Source organism: Penicillium alfredii, assembly GCF_028826965.1.
Source record: "Penicillium alfredii strain IBT 34128 chromosome Unknown utg000005l_segment0_segment0, whole genome shotgun sequence".
NCBI lineage: Eukaryota > Fungi > Ascomycota > Eurotiomycetes > Eurotiales > Aspergillaceae > Penicillium > Penicillium alfredii.
The window spans coordinates 2,708,765-2,726,360 of NW_026622702.1; the positions used below are offsets into that span (position 1 = coordinate 2,708,765).

The 17,596-nt window shown below is 52.5% G+C and overlaps 9 protein-coding genes across 9 annotated transcripts; 4 read left to right on the forward strand and 5 right to left on the reverse strand.

The window, feature by feature from the left end:
- Positions 1 to 863: 863 nt before the first annotated feature.
- NUU61_004445 (uncharacterized protein) lies at positions 864 to 1,845 on the forward strand (the record flags this gene model as incomplete). Its single annotated transcript, XM_056655027.1, has 3 exons — positions 864 to 1,279; positions 1,432 to 1,622; positions 1,676 to 1,845. 3 exons carry the CDS (start codon positions 864 to 866, stop codon positions 1,843 to 1,845), a joined length of 777 nt encoding a protein of 258 aa, XP_056513054.1.
- An 83-nt stretch (positions 1,846 to 1,928) lies between these two features.
- On the reverse strand, positions 1,929 to 2,810 carry NUU61_004446 (phytanoyl-CoA dioxygenase family protein; the record flags this gene model as incomplete). Its single annotated transcript, XM_056655028.1, has 1 exon — positions 1,929 to 2,810. The coding sequence occupies one exon, from the start codon at positions 2,808 to 2,810 to the stop codon at positions 1,929 to 1,931; it is 882 nt and encodes a 293-aa protein (XP_056513055.1).
- Positions 2,811 to 3,401: 591 nt separating this feature from the next.
- NUU61_004447 (putative MFS alpha-glucoside transporter) lies at positions 3,402 to 5,098 on the forward strand (the record flags this gene model as incomplete). The annotated part of the gene is made up of 3 exons (XM_056655029.1): positions 3,402 to 3,569; positions 3,631 to 3,651; positions 3,704 to 5,098. The coding sequence occupies 3 exons, from the start codon at positions 3,402 to 3,404 to the stop codon at positions 5,096 to 5,098; spliced, it is 1,584 nt and encodes a 527-aa protein (XP_056513056.1).
- Positions 5,099 to 5,480: 382 nt separating this feature from the next.
- On the forward strand, positions 5,481 to 7,493 carry NUU61_004448 (uncharacterized protein; the record flags this gene model as incomplete). The annotated part of the gene is made up of 1 exon (XM_056655030.1): positions 5,481 to 7,493. One exon carries the CDS (start codon positions 5,481 to 5,483, stop codon positions 7,491 to 7,493), a length of 2,013 nt encoding a protein of 670 aa, XP_056513057.1.
- A 563-nt stretch (positions 7,494 to 8,056) lies between these two features.
- NUU61_004449 (chitin deacetylase CDA6) lies at positions 8,057 to 9,506 on the reverse strand (the record flags this gene model as incomplete). Its single annotated transcript, XM_056655031.1, has 2 exons — positions 8,057 to 9,216; positions 9,275 to 9,506. 2 exons carry the CDS (start codon positions 9,504 to 9,506, stop codon positions 8,057 to 8,059), a joined length of 1,392 nt encoding a protein of 463 aa, XP_056513058.1.
- Positions 9,507 to 10,089: 583 nt separating this feature from the next.
- Positions 10,090 to 11,062, reverse strand: NUU61_004450 (uncharacterized protein; the record flags this gene model as incomplete). The annotated part of the gene is made up of 2 exons (XM_056655032.1): positions 10,090 to 10,774; positions 10,833 to 11,062. 2 exons carry the CDS (start codon positions 11,060 to 11,062, stop codon positions 10,090 to 10,092), a joined length of 915 nt encoding a protein of 304 aa, XP_056513059.1.
- Positions 11,063 to 11,846: 784 nt separating this feature from the next.
- NUU61_004451 (uncharacterized protein) lies at positions 11,847 to 12,465 on the forward strand (the record flags this gene model as incomplete). The annotated part of the gene is made up of 2 exons (XM_056655033.1): positions 11,847 to 12,001; positions 12,078 to 12,465. The coding sequence occupies 2 exons, from the start codon at positions 11,847 to 11,849 to the stop codon at positions 12,463 to 12,465; spliced, it is 543 nt and encodes a 180-aa protein (XP_056513060.1).
- A 726-nt stretch (positions 12,466 to 13,191) lies between these two features.
- Positions 13,192 to 14,661, reverse strand: NUU61_004452 (TLC domain-containing protein; the record flags this gene model as incomplete). The annotated part of the gene is made up of 3 exons (XM_056655034.1): positions 13,192 to 13,665; positions 13,730 to 14,467; positions 14,536 to 14,661. 3 exons carry the CDS (start codon positions 14,659 to 14,661, stop codon positions 13,192 to 13,194), a joined length of 1,338 nt encoding a protein of 445 aa, XP_056513061.1.
- A 790-nt stretch (positions 14,662 to 15,451) lies between these two features.
- Positions 15,452 to 17,283, reverse strand: NUU61_004453 (sugar porter family MFS transporter; the record flags this gene model as incomplete). The annotated part of the gene is made up of 4 exons (XM_056655035.1): positions 15,452 to 16,197; positions 16,263 to 16,648; positions 16,715 to 16,915; positions 16,979 to 17,283. The coding sequence occupies 4 exons, from the start codon at positions 17,281 to 17,283 to the stop codon at positions 15,452 to 15,454; spliced, it is 1,638 nt and encodes a 545-aa protein (XP_056513062.1).
- Positions 17,284 to 17,596: the final 313 nt, after the last annotated feature.

Genomic DNA, 17,596 nt, shown 5'->3' on the forward strand with positions numbered 1-17,596 from the left:
GCATCAGCCTTTATTCTTTCTTAGATATTTTTTTGTTGAGTTCCACATGGGATCCAGTGTGAATAGCATAGTACTAACTTTCTCCACCTTTTCGGCGCTGGTCGATTGACTACTGAAAATTGTCCCCCTCTAACATTCAACCTTCTTGATCTCTCGCGGTAAATCACCATCCTGAGATCCGATCTGTTGACTCGAGGCCAGCTGCTATGAACATCCCAATCACATGACCTGTCCAAGCCCCAAGACAATCTGCGGGGGCGACGGCAACAAAGCGATCTCCGATAAGCCGGCCATATCCCTGGCCCTGTCTAGCGGATTCACTGGCCATGAACGAAACCAAGTCTCGACCTTGCCCCACAAATAACTTCCCACCCCCATGCAATGCCTCGATCTCGAACAAGAACCGGATGCTGGACCTGCAGAGATGCAGGCTATAAATGCGACGAGCAAACGCCGTCCTGCGGGCGCTGCACTAGACTGAATATTAGCTGTCAAGGTTACGGTATTCGGTGCCGTTGGCGACAGGTTCAACCTCCGTCTCCCCACAAACAAGGCTCTTCTATATCATCGTCTCCTTCGTCCTCTGGGGGCACAGAGGACCTCCCTCGCACCGCTTCAATATCTCCAGTCATCACGCCGAGGAATAGAGCTGCATACATTCCACAGGGTACCAGTTCCACCCCGGGATTTCTCGGTCTTTACTCCGACCTCCCCCCTGCCAGCGTCGACTACTTCACCATTGGGCCGGCTGTCTTTCTGGTTTCCTGACTGCGTCCGCTTGGCATGGAGAAGCCAATCCTCTCCAGGTTCATCTTGGCACTGCAGTTTTTGAGTCTGGGGCACTGCAGTCAATTGTCTTGTCGATGTCTGCACGCCATTTGGCACTGCTGACTGCCGATGCCTCCCTTGAAGTAACCGCCTATCGACACCAGCAGGATGGAATTAATCAGTTGCAATGGCTCATCCAGGATCCCATCCACGGGTATTCAGAAATTACTCTCGCCGTTGTCCTGATGATGCTGATTTACTCGCGCCTCTTCGCAGAGGCCGAGGGAATGTCTTCTGCTGTCAATCATCTACTGGGAGCCAAGGCTATTATCACGCGAGGTGCAGCGCAAGCACAGCGCAGCATGTCATCTACTAGACGGTTTCTCTTGAGTCTATTTGCCTACCACGACATCCTCACGTCGATATCGCGTGGTGCAAAGCCACTCATGGAGTATACGCCCGGCACCTCTGCTATCGAAGACGCAGCATCTCTCCACCGGATCTCCATCTCGTGGCGCGCATCAGCCAGATTCCAGACTTCACAACGAGCAACAATCTATCAGGGAAGAAAAACCATGCTATTAATTCACCTGCAGCTGCAATTGAAAGATCCCTTCTAGACATGGGATCACCAACGGAGAACCACCATTCTGATAAGCTAAGCCACATCGAATACACCGCACATGCATACCGCCACGCAGCCTTCGTATATCTCTACCGCGTCTGGCAGAACATCGGCGCTCCGCACCCCACAACTCTGGACCATGTCCAGCACTGTGTGGAATTCCTCTCGCAGATCCCCACTGACTCTCCTCTGGTGTCTGCCCATGTGTGGCCGCTGTTTACTGCGGGCTGTGAGTCAATTCTTCCCGCGCAGAGAGACTTCATCCGGAATCGTCTCGATGAGACTTTTTCGTCGCGCAGGTTTCCCGCTTTACAGATCTCAAGCGCGATATCGAGGATGTGTGGCGGATGAAGGATGCGGAACATGAGGCTTCGGGCCTGGATGGGATGTCGCGGGTGGATTGTATTCAGGTTATTTTGAAGGGGCATGGGAGGGAGGTTAATCTAGCATAGGATATATTCATAATGAACTAGTTTGTATTGTTTTTCCTTTTTTTAAGTAACATTTTCATTTCTATACACTCGAGCATAGCGAACTACGGCTTCAAAGAAAAGTCATGGTCATGGGCACCCTTCAAATAATCATAGCCGTCCTCAACCCATTCAACACAGGGCACCAACCTACCCCAATTAACCTTCCCTTCCAGACTCTTCGGAAGCAGAAGCTTCTGGTCACTGCGATACCAATTGGCAAACTGAATCGAAACCAGCATGACCCTCGGATCATCAGTCCGGTTCGGCATACCGGCATGCCACAACCGAAAGTCGCGAATAATGAACGATCCTTTCGGCAAACCAGGCTGAATACCAGGACTAACCAACCGACGACTCTGCAATAACGACTCTTTAACCTGCTTGTGCGGCATACTGCGATCCAGCACCGACTGATCCGTGTCAACATGGCTCCCGAGCCAGACCTCCGTGGCGCCGTTTGCCGGCGACGTATCAACGAGGTTGATATTGACGCAGTACGCAAACGGCATGCGCGGCATGTTGAAGTCGATATCGATATGCACGGGCTGTCGCCCCGTCGCCTCGAATGCCGTGTTGGCGCTGTAGAAGCGCATCGTTGGGTGCGGGCCGACCATGCCTTCGATCACGGAGGTGGCGAACGGGTTCGCAATCACGTCTTCAAAGATGTAGTCTGGTGAACACACGGGCTCTTGCTGAATGTTGCCTGTCTGCGCGCCGAAGTTCCGGTGTGTCTCGGCTCGCGCGTAGAGTCGCTGCGCTTCGGGGACCATGCGTTCGTTCAGCTTGTCCAAGTGTTTGGGGTCGACGGCGTTCTGGAGGATGACGAGTCCGTCGCGGTGGAGAGCCTCGATCGCTTTTTGGAGGTTGTGCGAGCCGATCTTTTGGGTTGTGAGCTCGTCTGTCATCAGCTCGACGAGGGTGACTTGAGGACTGGGCGCTGCCATATTGTGTTTATCAGTGAAAGAGCTTGGATGGCTTTGGTCCTGGTTATAGTGGATGCATTGATTCTTTCGACTCCGTGCCCTGCGCGTGCTTTATAGTCTCCAGTGGTGCACCCCGAGTCTATCAGTGCTCTGCGCAAGGCTCCAACCGGGATGCAACGTTCATCTGGGCATACGACGTTCGTCCGTGTTCCATTGGATGGACTTCGCACGACACGAGGGCGCATATCTGACCCCTCACGAGGCGAAAGCGATCCACCACGTTGGACTATCCCGACTGTTAAAGTTGCCTGTTTGGGTAGTGGAGATACTTCGGCGTGGCTCCGATTGGCGGCCAACCCAACAAAGACTACCAGCTCTGCGATGGCTGATCAACACGATAGAGTTGACTGAGCTGAACTTATCGTTGGATTTGCTTTGTATCTTGAGGGCGATATTCCGGGGACGGCGCTTGTTCATTTGTGGAGATTACATCTGATTTATTCTCCTATCTCTATAAAACATAAATAGTGGGAGGGGGAACACCAGTCCCTTCAATAGTTTCATATATGCCTCCTATCTTTTCGTTTTTGTCCGCCACATATATAGTCTGCAATGGGCCATTCTACCAAGGACACTACTGTTGTAGTGTCAGTGCCTGCCCCATGCGCCCAGGAGGCCGAAAAATCAGCCCAGTTCAGCGAATATGAACATTCGCTCGGGTTCTGGGAGGCTGTCAAGCTGCATTGGCCAGCTGTTGTATGGGCTATGTTTATCAACCTGGTGGGACTGGAGCATTTTGTCTAGTATTGTTTGCAGTATATGCTAACCCTTGTGAGTATAGGCGACAATCCTCAAAGGCCTGGTACACTTCTCCCAACTGATAGGTTAAAAGTGTTCCGCTGATATACTTTTAGGACGGAGGCATTGTCGGCAGTCTCGTTGGCCTGGAACCATTCAAGAAAACCTTCGGTTACGAGTACCAGGGCAAACACATCATCGCAGCCCATTGGTTGTCCACGTTCAACTACGCCAACCTACTGGGTGCCATAGTCGGCGCCCTCCTTTCAGGGTTTGCATACGACCGATTCGGTCCGCGGCTGATGATGGTCATATGTTCGAGCTGCTCTATTGCATTCATCTTTATCCAGTTCTTCAGCCATACTCCGGCTCAACTCTTTGTCGGAGAGCTAATCAACGGATGCATCATTGCATTTTACCCTATATGCGCCTCTGCATATGTTGGAGAAGTGAGCCCACTAGCTTTACGCGGATTTGCCGCGTCCATGACGAACATCGCCTTTGTCATTGGCCAGTTCATCGCGTCCGCTATCCTGAAAGGTGCAAATGGCATGAACAGTACCTGGTCATGTAAAATCCTCATTGCAACCCAGTGGGCTCTTCCAGCCGTGATGCTCAGCTTGATCTTCTTCTGTCCAGACCCACCCTACTGGCTTTGCAAAAAGAAACGCCACGAAGCCGCCGAAAGGTCACTGGGTCGTCTAGCTACCCCGGGAGTTGACGTCAGTTTAAAACTGGCTCATATCAAGGAGACTCTGCGGCTCGAAGAGAATTTCCAAGGTGAGCGCCCCCGCTACCTGGACTGTTTTCGAGGCCCCAACTTCCGGCGCCTCGTCATTTGCGTCATGGCATATGACATGCAAGCGTTCACCGGGAATATCTTCTTTATCAACTACGCGGTATACTTCTTTGAGATGGCGGGCCTGGACTCGTCGAATGCGTTCTCCATGAATCTTGGACTGACATCCATTGGATTCGTGGGGACGTGTATGGCGTGGCCACTGCTGTCCTATATCGGGTGTCGCACTGCTTATCTATGGAGCTGTATGGTTCTGGCCGTGCTGCTGTTCATCATCGGCGTCTTGGATCTAGCTCCACGGCACACTTCGGCCCCGGTCTGGGCACAGTGCGCCTTGATGCTGGTGTGCAACTTCGCATACGATCTGACTATTGGGCCGTTTTGCTTTGTCCTTCTGGCTGAGGTATCGTCAGCCAAACTCCGGGGTCTTACCATTGCGTTGGCAACGGTGACGTGCCATATATTTTCAATTATCTTCTCGGTGGCTATTCCCTATGCTATGAATGAGGATGAAGGGGGCTGGAGAGGGAAGTTGGGGTTTTTGTTTGCGGGGCTTAGCTTTTTGTGTGCCTTGTATTGCTTCTTTTGTCTTCCTGAGACCAAAGATCGGACTTTCGAAGAGCTGGATATTTTGTTTGAGAGGAAGGTTCCGAGCCGGAAGTTCAGGGACTATGAGATTCACCTGGCAGTGGGTGAGCTGGGACAAAAGTAGCTGATGGACGGAAACTTTGGGTTATTTGTATTTTATTCTTATCCGAATAATCGAGTTTATAGTATGGCAAGCTGCATCACGAAGAGAATTAATCAAGAAACTTGCACTCAAAAATGTCCGTGGGTGTAAGAAATATATGGTTCAAGTTCGACATAGGTGAAGAACGACAACCAACTTAACCGGCCAGCCAACGTTGTACTTATAAACTTCCAATACAAAAATTGTAAGCTATTCCATGATTCAGATCTAAAACCACCGATCTCTGTCTGTCCCAAAGTAACGACGAAAGTCCTCGATCTATATGTAGGGCTTATCGTCACGTGGCGTCGTGTCATGAACGCGTCGCGATAAGCCGCTTCTCTTCCCACCATCCACGCCCCAGATGAGTTTGGATCGAGTCATCCAAGACTCCGACGAGGAGGATCCCCTCGTGGAGGAGAGTGCCCCGACCTCGATCGACGCACCCCAGAAATACGACCCCCAATGGCAGCAGATCGATCATGCATCCGCCGAGCTCGAAAACCACGCGGCGATTGATGAGCACCGTCCGAGCAGCAATGCAGGCCCGCAAATCAATGTGAATTTCGATGACTTCCTGCAGTCCCAGGAAATGGCGCAAACATCAATTTCATTGTCGCAGCAGCGACGAGAAGAGCGATGGATTCCTTCGACTAGCGATGGTGGGGGTGGATCGATTGGTAAGTCTGGTCATATTATGGTTACCGCATATGGACGCGGCCCAGCTTTGGATGATATAGTGGAAGGGAGCATGGCACTGATTTGGGAATGCTTTAGGTGCCATGATGATGGAAATCGGTCTTGCGCAGAAACGGCTGCTGGACGACGATACGTCCAGTGCCGGCCAGCAATTACCTTCCACCGAAACTCCTCACTGGACAGAGTCGACGTACCCGGCTTCAATCCCTACAGTCTCGGCGTATATGCCATCCCATTTGAGCGGAATGGAAAATGGGACTCCTCCTTTCTCGGCCCTGCCAATGGTATTCCATATGGGACCAATTCGGGCATGCCTCCCACCGACAGCACAGCCTACGACCCCACTGCGCCTGCTACTTCAAATTATGCGGAGCTCTTGCCGACTGTGTTGAATGGCACTTCAATTCCGGCTACCGAGCATTCCATCTTCAAGGGACTGAACGAACCTACACTATCAAATGGATCGCAGAAAGCCACTCACCGATCCAAGTCTCTCCAGATGGGTCCCTACTCGCCAAATGACACAGAGCCAATGTCTTCTGTTAATTCGCCACGGATGGGCAGAGCAAAGAGCGATCACGCCGCACTCGGTCTGATTTCTCCGTGGCAGTCTCAGACAAGCGCGCACGACGAACTCTCATTGCCAGCTGCGCCTGTGGATATTTCCACCGCAAAAAAGAAGCGCGGCCGCCCCAAGAAGCAGTCATTGCCAGAGAACGACGAGGATGATGAACTCGCAAACTCCCGAGACCACGAGTTCGACCAGAGTGCGACTGAGAAACGACGGCCAGGGCGACCTCCCAAAAATGCCGAGTCACTGCCTACGAACGGCGATCAAGTGAAACCACCAAGCAATGGTGTGCCCACAAGTGGCGTGAATGGGAGCGCCCCAAGTATCAATTCTCAGCCTATCGATGAGGGCTCGAATCAAAACACTGAGACTCCATTACCCCCTGCAGTCGATGCCAAACCAGTCCCTGCAGAACCAAAGAAAAAGAAGGTGAAAAGAGGCAAGACAACGTCGGCCGCTGCCACAAAATCCCTTGACCCAGATATCGAAGATGATGTGATCTGGGTGGAATCCAGGCCACTTCACGTGGATGCTGCCAACAATGCCAACTCCGAGACTGGCGATGCAGCCGCTACATCATCTTTCATTGCAAATACCAGGGAGAACGGAAAACTCCAACAAGCCGACCAAGCACCCGCCCCTAAGAAGCGTGGCCGAAAGCGAAAGAAAACCACCGACCAAGCCACCGCAGACTCAACACCTGGACCCGAAACAGAGCAACCACCAGAAACTGCCCCGGGAGCTCTCAATGGGGCTCAAGTTTCCGTGGTCGTGGAGGGGAATCCAACCCATATATCCGAGCCCAAAGACGATCAGCCTAAAGAAATACCCATGCCTCAAAACCCACCATCCGCAAAACCCGAGTCTGTCGCCGCCGCAGAACCCATAAATGAAAGCCCCACCGATCTCCCACAAACACCCTCAAAATCGCAAGAACCAGGCCCCAGCACACCCCAGAACACAGGGAATGGGTTAATCCCTGACAAAGACTCGCGCAAGGGACCAGGGAAACACAGTCCCATCGCGTCAACGGGCAAAGTGCCGTACCGCGTGGGCCTGAGTCGCAAGGCGAGGATTGCGCCGCTGCTGAAGATTGTGCGGAAATAATTAACCAACCTATCCCAAGAGTCCTCTCCTTTTCTTCTTCTGTTGCCTGTGTTTGTTTTTCTATTATTATACCCCCTTCTCGCGTTGTCTGTGCTGGCGAATGTGTGTGTGTGTTTTTTCTTCTTTTTCTGATACGGATCCGCACTGGTATTAGTTATTTTTCGTATCTTCGTTTGATGTATGTCTATTTGGGACTTCATCTTTATGTGGTCGAGAGTAGTCTTGATGGGGCTCTGAAGATGATCAAAGTTGTTCACGTTCACGGATTTTGTTTCAGCTATGCTGAGCGTCAAAGCCATTCAACTCGTCCTTTGCTTTTCGATGCACAGTTTAAGCTTATTATCGGGACCATCGTGTCAGAAATCAGATCAAGACGGATTATACTGCTATGATTTGGCTATCTAAGCCTATTGATGAACCTCATGCCCTGTCCAAAGGCGTATCAAAAGAGTGTGACCAAGTGGTGGCACGGCGTGTAACTATAACCCCCAAACACGACAGTTCGACCAAACTCCTAACCAATTTCAACCCGACTGTTCATCCCGAGATATACTCGATCATCTTTACATCCACATTGCGACAATCAGCGCCAGAAACAACGAGGTCACTGCCGCAGTTCCCACAGTGTAAAGAATTGAATCCGCGTCCGACTTGTGGCCCTTGCTCTGGATTTTGGGATCCCATGCGTCCCCGTTAGGAGGAACTTCCACGGAACAATACCCAGCATCTGATTGACAACCAACCCCACAATGCTGAGTGGTGTTTCCACAGAGGTTTACGCTGCCACAACATAGTCCAAAGCGAGAGCCCAGGCAAGTATAGTGCTTGCCGCAGGTGCCATCGATGGAAACAAGCTTAGGATCGCCAGAACTCTTGGGCCCTTTCTTCTTGCGCGAAGGCATTCGGTCGTCAGGGCGGGACCACAAATCACGAGGATCTCGAAGGCATTCGCCGACAGTGACCGGGCGATAGCCAGTCCTCTTCATTGTCTTCAGCATGTGCTCTGTGAGGTTATGGACAGTTTGTTCATGGGCATCGTGAGCGATCACCAACCAAGACCGGGAGGTTGGGCTGCCCGTGGATAGAGATTGATCGAAGATATCCTTGGAGCGCTGGATGAGATTCGGGTCATCATTCTTGTAGTCGTCTGTATCGATATCATACAAAATGATGTGATAGCCCAATCGACCGAGGTCGGTGCCACACGCCGAGTCTCGGGTACAGCTCGAGTACGGCGGGCGCATGTAAGTTGGAAAACTGCCCAGGATATTGCGTAGCGCAGCCTCGTTCTTTTCTATCTGATCTTGGCGTTGCAGAGGCGTCACCTTGCTGAGGTCCTCGTGCGACCAGGTGTGGCTGGCAATCTGATGGCCGCTGAGCTGCATGCGCTCGATCAAAGACGCCCATGGCAAGTCGAAGTCGTCGATCTGCCCCTTGCCGTTATTGATACCAGTGATGAAGAATGTTGCCTTCGCATCGTACCGATCGAGCAAATCAAGAAGATCACCAGTGTAGCGGGTAGGACCGTCATCGAACGTCAAAGCAACAGTTCCGGGTACAGCGCACGAGCGGACCTCCTGCGGGCCATAGGGTACCTGGCCCATGTGAGGCCGGCCGACGTCCTTGGTGGGTGGGCCCTTGGGCGATTTGTGCGCATCGCAGTGGCCGTAATCGATTTTGCAGTCGGGAGAACGGCAGTGCGCCTTGCTCGTGCCACAGAATCCTGTCACGCACGGTTTGGATCAGACTTATGTCCACGAGCCCAATATCCTGACACATACCTGAGCTGGAGCAACAAGTGCCACTAGGGCATTTGCCGTACTTGACTCCGCATCGGTAATCGAGGTTCGGAGGAGTAGCGCGAGACTCAATCTCCGCCGCCTCGAGATCCTCGGCCACCGATGAGGTTTGGTTGAGTGGCACCGTATGAATGGAGCTCGTCTCGCAAGGCGTTGCTACCGCTAGCTTTGCCAAAAAGATGCTGGAAAGCATCAAGATGGGACGGAAACGCATCTTGAAAGCTCGGAGACGAACAGTAAATGGGAGATAATATGGATGATAACCGGACTATCTGGAGGTGATAAAACTGCAGATGAGTTGCGGATGTAGGAGAGGAAGAAGCAACACAAAACAATCAGAGCCATTTGACCCTGATGTGTCGAGTTTGGGAGCAGCGAGCAGAAGGAAACCTCGAGGCAGTTGGCATTGACGTAGCTATCTACAGCTACTGGGGCAGGCGCAGGTTTGCAGTAACAGGGAACACAGATGTGTTTGATTTTCAAGAAAGCCGACTGCTGCGTCAGCGATACATGAGACTGATGGTAGACAGGCGAGAAGAATCAACGTGGGTATCGTGAAGTCCATTGGGTCATATTGGGCATTCCTCATCCTGGAACTAGAAGTTAAGTCCAACTCGATGTAGGCTGTGGGCAAAGCAATTCATGGCAATGTTCATGCAAGTCCTTTATGACCGAAAGGATGTCGTTAGGTCATACATAGTCGGCCGCACTCAAGCCGTCGCATTTATTGCCCGGGCAGTGGAGTTTAATGTCGGCTACTACGTAAAGTGGAAGCTGGTCCTCCTAGGATTTCCCTCTCAATTTGCCTGCGCAACACCATCCTCCCCGACAGCAGCAAATACAAAAGGCGTGAGGGTGTTCAAATGCGGGCCAAACTTGGCCGGAGCACTCCGCGCAATGGCGCCGATGGCAGCGATCAGGTGGCGACGGTGAACGGTAGAGATATTGGGAGAGGAGAGGGTTTCGGTCAGGCTGGCGACAAAGGAGTTGAGTTGGTGCTCTGAGAAATGCAGCACCAGCGCCGAGATGGCGGTCAGGGCGCGCTTGGTGACGACGGTTCCAGCTGTGTCGTTGTGGATGATGCCCATGACAGGCCCCTGCAAGGCGGCCAGTTCAGATTCCTGTAGCAGTGGCCCAAAGCAGGTGACAACCTTGATGAGCACGTCAATGGCGTCACTGCTGAAACCTTTAGATGGATCCTTCTCCAGCATCCCCCGCACCACCGAGCCCCGCCGCCCAGACGCCGACGGGGTCGGGCCCGTCAACCGAGGAATCAGAACCTTTGACACGGCCGAGTATGCAGTGATCGCATTTTGTTGTGCCGGCTGGCCGGACTGTGGATGAGGAAGGGTATCGACGATGACGCGAAGGGCAGTGTTGGGGACGGAGGTGTCGATCGTTTGAGAGGCAGTCAAGTCGGTCAACTTCCCGAGCAGCGGCGTGAGCGATTCGAAGGAGAGTCGGACAGACAGCGGACCAAGACTGTGAAATCATGGGGAGTTAGGGCCAGTATCGCCAAGAGCGGCTTGCAGTTACGGACCATTTGAGGGCTTGGTTTTGCACATCGCCGTGCTGATCGTCTAGCGCCTTGAGCAGGCCTTCAGCCAGCTTTGTAGCCGTGCGCTGCTCCTGGGCGAGGAAAGCAGAGCCCGGGCTGGTCAAGATCCCAAAGAGATCATTGAGGGACATGTATCTCAAATCGGCATCAGGATCGTCGAGCTTGCCCAGCAGAGCTAATATGTTCTGCTGGGTCACCTGCCGGTCTGCCATGGCTTGGAGAGCGTGACCACGAGTCTGGTACTATCTGAAGATGCGCTTTTTTGATATTGATCAACTGACGAACAAGCTCAATGGGGATGCCACGAGGGGAAGAGAGTAGTGGAGTGTCTCCGAATGCCTTTGGATGTGGGGTGTCGCCGCCTAAGGTGTCTGTCCAGCTGTTGCAGCCTGAGGCAACAAGCCATTTATCTGATTCACCATACTCGACAAGTATACATTCACAAGTGGTTAATAGAGCTGTGAGCTTTGGAAGTGTTTAGAAGAAACACTTAGAATTATGCCTTGCATTGCATAAATTACAGACCAATTACTGTAGGCAGAGGTCAGTACCTGTCTCCACGTCCCAAGATTAGGAGCTGTCCATCATAGCTGGGCGCAGTTGTTGGAAGTTCTTCAAAAAACCAAGTTTTCAAGGTCCAATGAAAGCTTTATGTCCTCTACTAGTACCAGCTACCAGTCCAAGCCGCCTTGTTCTCACACTCCCGCAGATACCAGCTACCTGCCTTGGCATCTACATGACATCACCGGTGCAACGGCGCACAGACCAAGCTCGGGGACCGCTGAGAACGGGTCTTCCGATGTCGTGCGAGGGTGGCCCGAGGAAGACGAGTTGCGAGGGTAATTCGGGTGGGAGGGCTGGATTGTTGCTGTGGAAAATTCCTAAACTTGCTTCCTAGTCTATTTGGCCCGTCTTTTTCTTCATTTCTTTCTTCCTTTTTTCTCCACTCAACCTATCACACTTCCCATATTCCCTATACCTCCCAATCCATTCGCAATGGTCTTTGCGCGCCGTGCCGTCTTCCGCGCTGCCTCAGCAGCCCAGTCCGTGCGGGCCTTGCCAGCTGCTCGCCAATCTACTCAATTGCTCGGCCGTCGGTTCTACTCCAGTGGCAAGGGCTACGAGGACCACAGTACCAGCGATTTGCCATGGTTTGTGATATGTTCAATCCGTTTAGTTGATTTAATTCCCATCAGATCTTGCTGACTCTGGTTCTGTCTTGTGTAGGCTGTTGGGCTCGATTGGTCTGGGCGGCCCAGTCATCTTCTACCTCGCTCAGAGTGGTCCCTCGAAGACGTCTCATCATGATGCTCACGAAGCTGACCATGACGAAGAACATGCGAAGGAGAGTCCCAAGGTAGAGGGGCAGGAGGCTGCTCCGGAGTCGTCTGAGCAGGAACCCAAGGAAGAAGACAAGGCGACACTAGGTACTGAGGAGAAGCAGGAGACGGAAGAAGCGAAGGAGCCTCGGCAGGAGAAGCCCAATGACGAGCCCAAGCAGGACGAGCCTAAGCAGGAGGCCAAGCAGGAGGAGCCGAAAAAAGATGAGCCCAAGCAAGAGGAGCAACCTAAACAGGAGTCCAAGCAGGAATCATCCTCAGAAAGCTCCAACTAAGACGACCCTGGAGAGTCCATCGCACCATATATATTCAAGGTCTTGCAAGTGATGACCCTCTTCGAACGAACAACATCTCTAGAACCAGTGAATGGGCCGGTGTTTTGTATGTAGGATCATGACATGAATATTCAACACTGGCTCAGCGTCCACTATTTTCTCTTCCAAGCCTATGCATTAGAATCTCCGCTCGAGGTTGACGATAGGTATAGCAACTCATTGCAACACAACGCCATCTGTAGAGGGAAAATATGATTTTCATTTCCAATGGCCAGGAAACCCACGTCGAGAGCTTCCGAAGGACACGCATCACTCATCTATCGACTTGAGTCTCATTAGTCCGAACAGAAAAGAATAGGAGAATGAAAAGAACAGGTAATAAACACGGAGGGAAGAATGAGACTGTGCAAGAACCCAACCGTCCATACACACGCAATGCACCGAACATTCCATGAAAAAGAAAAGAGAGGAACCTCCGTGGTCTCAAACTGACTTGGAAACAGCCAAACACCCCTTCTTGGACCATCCAGTCACTCTCAGAAGATGCATAATTATGAACAGTGGGGGGCGGCCTTATATCGCCCCACTATATGAAACCAGGGACACCAGAGAAAAGAGCCCAAAACGGACAAGACAGAAACGCAAAACGGAAAAAGAGGGCAAGAGGAAATAGCCCTACAAGAGTAGCCAATTGACTCCTTGCTAGGGGGTTGAAGGAGGTCTTGATTAGGCCTTCTTGCTGCGGGTTCGGGGACCGCGCTGATCGGCCACAGGCTTGCCATTGACCAGCATTTGAGGCGCCTGGTTCTCCTTGCCAGCGCGCTCGGCACCAGTGGCGAGTGTAGCCTTGGCAGCATCCTGCCCCAGTTCCTCTTCCTCGTCCTCGTCATCACTGCGCTCGTCCTTGGCGACGCTGTTGAAGATATAGTTGGACAGGATGCGCAGGATCAGGAAGAGCCAGAACAGGTTGACGGCCTGGAGACTAGCCAGCAGCGAAAACGTGATGTACTGGCTGATCCAGCACTTGTACTGCTGGGTCTCCCAGTTTAGCTCGAAGGGCCCCACGGTGCGGAATTCGGTCAGGACAGCCCAGAGGATCTTGAGATTCAACACGTGGCGCAGGTAAATCCATATACCGACGAACATCCCGAAATAGGGCGCTGTGATGATTGAGTCCAGATAGTTGAGCGTTTTCGAAGTCTAATCGAAAATATTAGCACACAGTCTCACATATTTGGCCGGCCCAGTCAAATTGCAAACATACCGCCAGGAAAAAGTCCGAGATGTCATGGGTGATGTAAACCGCAAGACCCATGTACGTGAAGTGGAAACGGTAGCTCAGCGCAATGAGCGCCAACGTGATAATGTGGTGACCGACCAGCTCCTTAAAGTCCTTTCTCGGTTTCTCCAACTGCAGCATCAGCACAATCGCCTGCTGCGACCAGTAGCTGGCCTGGAGCAGGTAGTAGGCCTTGAACAGCGCCTCGTGCTCTCGATGCGGGAAACCATCAAACATAGCGATGGTGTTGAAGTACCAGATATTCGAGCGGCTCATCACGTACAGACCGAACGGACCGAAGATGGCAAAGTAGATGGCCGTGTATACCTGCTCCATGAAGCGCGCCGTCTTGCCCTTGCCACGAATGCCGCAGAAGACGGCGAATGGGCGGATGATTTGCTGCATGATGAACTCGCGCGTGAACGACAAGACCACCGTGTAGAACGACACAAACGCAATGTCCTTCTTGCCCTTGCCGAACATGACCGGGCCGCCGGGCGTCTTCGGCGGCTGGGGGTAGGAGAGGAAGATGGCGCTATGCATCGGGTTGGACGTGGTCGGGTTGATAGCGTACAAGAAAAGCAGGAAGGTCAGGATGAGGAGCGGCAGCAGCCAAGTGTATTTCAGACAGGTATCGGCGAAGCGATGCAGGAGGGAGCGATTGCGACGCCGCTTGGTGGGAGACTTGGCCGTCGACTTTTCTGGTGTGCGCATCTCAAATTGCTAAATCACCGGGAAAACAAGTCAGCACACGACAGTCAGTGTTGTTAATCAATTCGGTTGACACGTACCTCGCCCAGATCCGGCGTGGTCGGCTCAATCGGGCTGACCTCGTTCATCGTGGACATCGCAGGCGCGCTGGTGTCGCCGCGAATGTCCACCCCCAGACTGTTCGAGCTGCCCCGTGAACGAACCATGACGATGGATGAGGTTTGCCAACAAGAGGAATCGAATTGATCGGCGCCGCGCTTGACAATGCGACCCGATCGGTCCGGTTAACTCGGAGCTAGCGGGTGGAGAGGGGCCCGAGGAAGGATCGAAGCGGAAGAGGCAGGAAAGAAGATAAAGGAAAGGAAGAAAGGAAGAAAGGAAGATGAGAAGATGAGAAGATGAGAAGATGAGAAGCGAAGATTCAACGTAAGATGGGACGTCAATTGTTCGCGAAGACACGTTCTTGGCTTTTTTTTCTCGGTCCCAGGGGCTTCCGAGTTCCCCTAACTCCACCCTCCACTCCGAGAGCCACTCTCATCCCAAGACTTGCGCGCGCCCATCATTTGGGCGTCGGAAATTCTTGGCGTGTTGTGGTAGATGCCTCGGTTGGTATTCGTGTCTGTCTGATGTGGTTAGAGTGTAGCGCAATCCGAAGCTGTCCTGCCAGGCTTGAAAACAGGTCCGTTGCATTTCCAACGAGTCAAGTGACTAGCGAGTCACGACATTCCGAATTGGATCACCAAGCAGCTGAAAAGAGGATCGGTGGAACTGGAGGAGGTAAAAGTACAAAAATTTCTGATCGGTTCCTACTACTGATACCCAAAGGATCCATGGATTAAGGATCAGAACTGACAACTCCAGTATGTTCAAGAGTATCTCGGATTCATTTACATGACATCGTCTCGAGTGCAACCAATTTAGCACTCGCATGTAATCCCTTCAAAAAAAAAATAACGCCTTCTCATCACCCCATTAACAAACACAGCCAGATTATGTTTAGTCCTCGGCAACCTCGGCGTGCGAGGTAGCACGCTTCTCAGCACCCAGTCTCTCACCCAGGACCTCGACATCACCGGCTTCGGCGGCCACCGTGCGCTTGGTGTCATGGAAAGTCTTCCAGGCCGGGGTCCCGATGTACGGGATGCCGTTGGGGTCTTCGAAGATTTGCTCGATTTCCTCAAGGGACTTGCCCGCAGTCTCAGGGAACATGAAGAACACATGCAGCCACATGGCGGTCAGGAAAACACCGAAGATGATGTAGGTTTGCCAGCGGATGTTGGCAAAGGCCGGCGGCACGAACAGCCCCAGTGCAGTGTTGAACGCCCAGTTCGACGAGGTGGCCAGCGCCACGGCCTTGCCGCGCACACGCAGCGGGTACAGCTCCGGCGGGTACACCCACGACACAGGGCCCCAGGACGGCGCGTATGAGGCGACGAAGAGATACGTGCAGGCGATCAAGCCCTTGGCCGGCGCACCGGTCAACCGCATCGACTCCTCTTCCACGCCCTTGATACCGCCCTCTACGACCTCGCCGTATGAGGCCATGATACCGGCGTTGGCGTACATCCAGATCATCATGAACGTGGCACCGATCAGGAGCGTGGGTCGGCGACCCCAGCGGTCCACCCAGATCAGGGCGGGCACGGTCATGACCACGTTGATGATGTACTGGATCGACGAAGCCAACAGGGTCGCGTCCCCTTCATAGCCAGCCATGGAGAAGACATAGGTGATGTAGTACACTGAAACATGCAGAGTCAGTCTCAAGGGGTTCATGGCGTCCTTTATGGAAATAGGGGAAACATACTCATGACGTTCATGCCAGTCAGCTGGGACCAGATCTGAGTGAAAATACCAATCACAGTCCGGTTGATCATGCCCGGCCTGAACAGCTCCATGTACGAGACATCCTTGTTCTGGCGCTCGAATTCGCACATCTCACGAATCTCCTGCATCTCGGCAATCACAAACGGACTGCTGGGGTCGCCCTTGCCGTGGACCAGAGCCAGCACCGACTGGCACTCTTCCCAGCGATCCTTGCGGGCCAGCCAACGGGGAGATTCCGGCAAGAAGATCATACCCAGGAAGAGAAGAACCGCGGGAACCATCTGGACACCCCAGGGGATTCGGAAAACGGATTCGCTATAATCCTTGGACGTCTTGCCGCCGATGTACGAGCATCCAAAGGAGATACTATCAGAAGTAAGCTTTTCACTCACCAGGAGAAAGAGTTGAACGATCCGTCGAGACACCACTTACTAGTACATGATCAGGATTCCCCAGGTAATGGCCCACTGTTGGGAGCCAACAAGACGACCACGCTTGGAGGGCGGGGAGATCTCGGAGATATACACGGGGACCTGTGCAGACTCAATACCGACAGCGAGACCGTTGATCACACGACCAGCAATCAGCATGCCCATGTTCTGCGACGCGCAAATAATAGCGGAGCCGATAACCCTACCCACGAACCAACAATCAGCATTGAACTCGAAGCAAATCTGCAAAGCAATTTCCTCTTACCAGATAATACAGCCAATCATAATGGAATACTTGCGACCCAGACGATCCGAGATAAAACCAGAGATGAGAGCTCCCAGCCACGAGCCACCAGGCATGGCGGCGGTCACACCACCCTGCGACAACGAGCTCAGACCACTGCAGTCGTCATCATTGTTGAACGGGGGACCCTTGGGCCCGTGGTTGAAATAACACTTGTAGGCTGGGGTTTCGAGGATCGCCGACATGGACGAGATATCGAAACCGAAGAGACCGCCGCCAATGACGGCGACGGCCGCGATCACATAGATGTTGCCCACGACAACCATGGTGAGGGGAGTGGGATTCTCTGAGATGCGCAATCCCAGATAATCAAAGGTAGGGAAATGATAGGCAAGAAAGGGCACGGAGAAAAAAAAAGAAAAGAAAAAGGGAAAACGGGGCAAGCGGTGGTTAAATAAGAGCACCTTCTTTAAAAAAGAATAATATTTTACTTGGAGCAATCAAAAAAAGAAATTAATTATTTTAACAAAAGAAACCTCGGAAACAGAAACAAAGGGGCTAAAACCCAAGCATGGACATTATTCACCCGCCATGTGTGAGAGAGAGAGAGAGAGTAAGATGGTGTTACTTTCGCGTTCG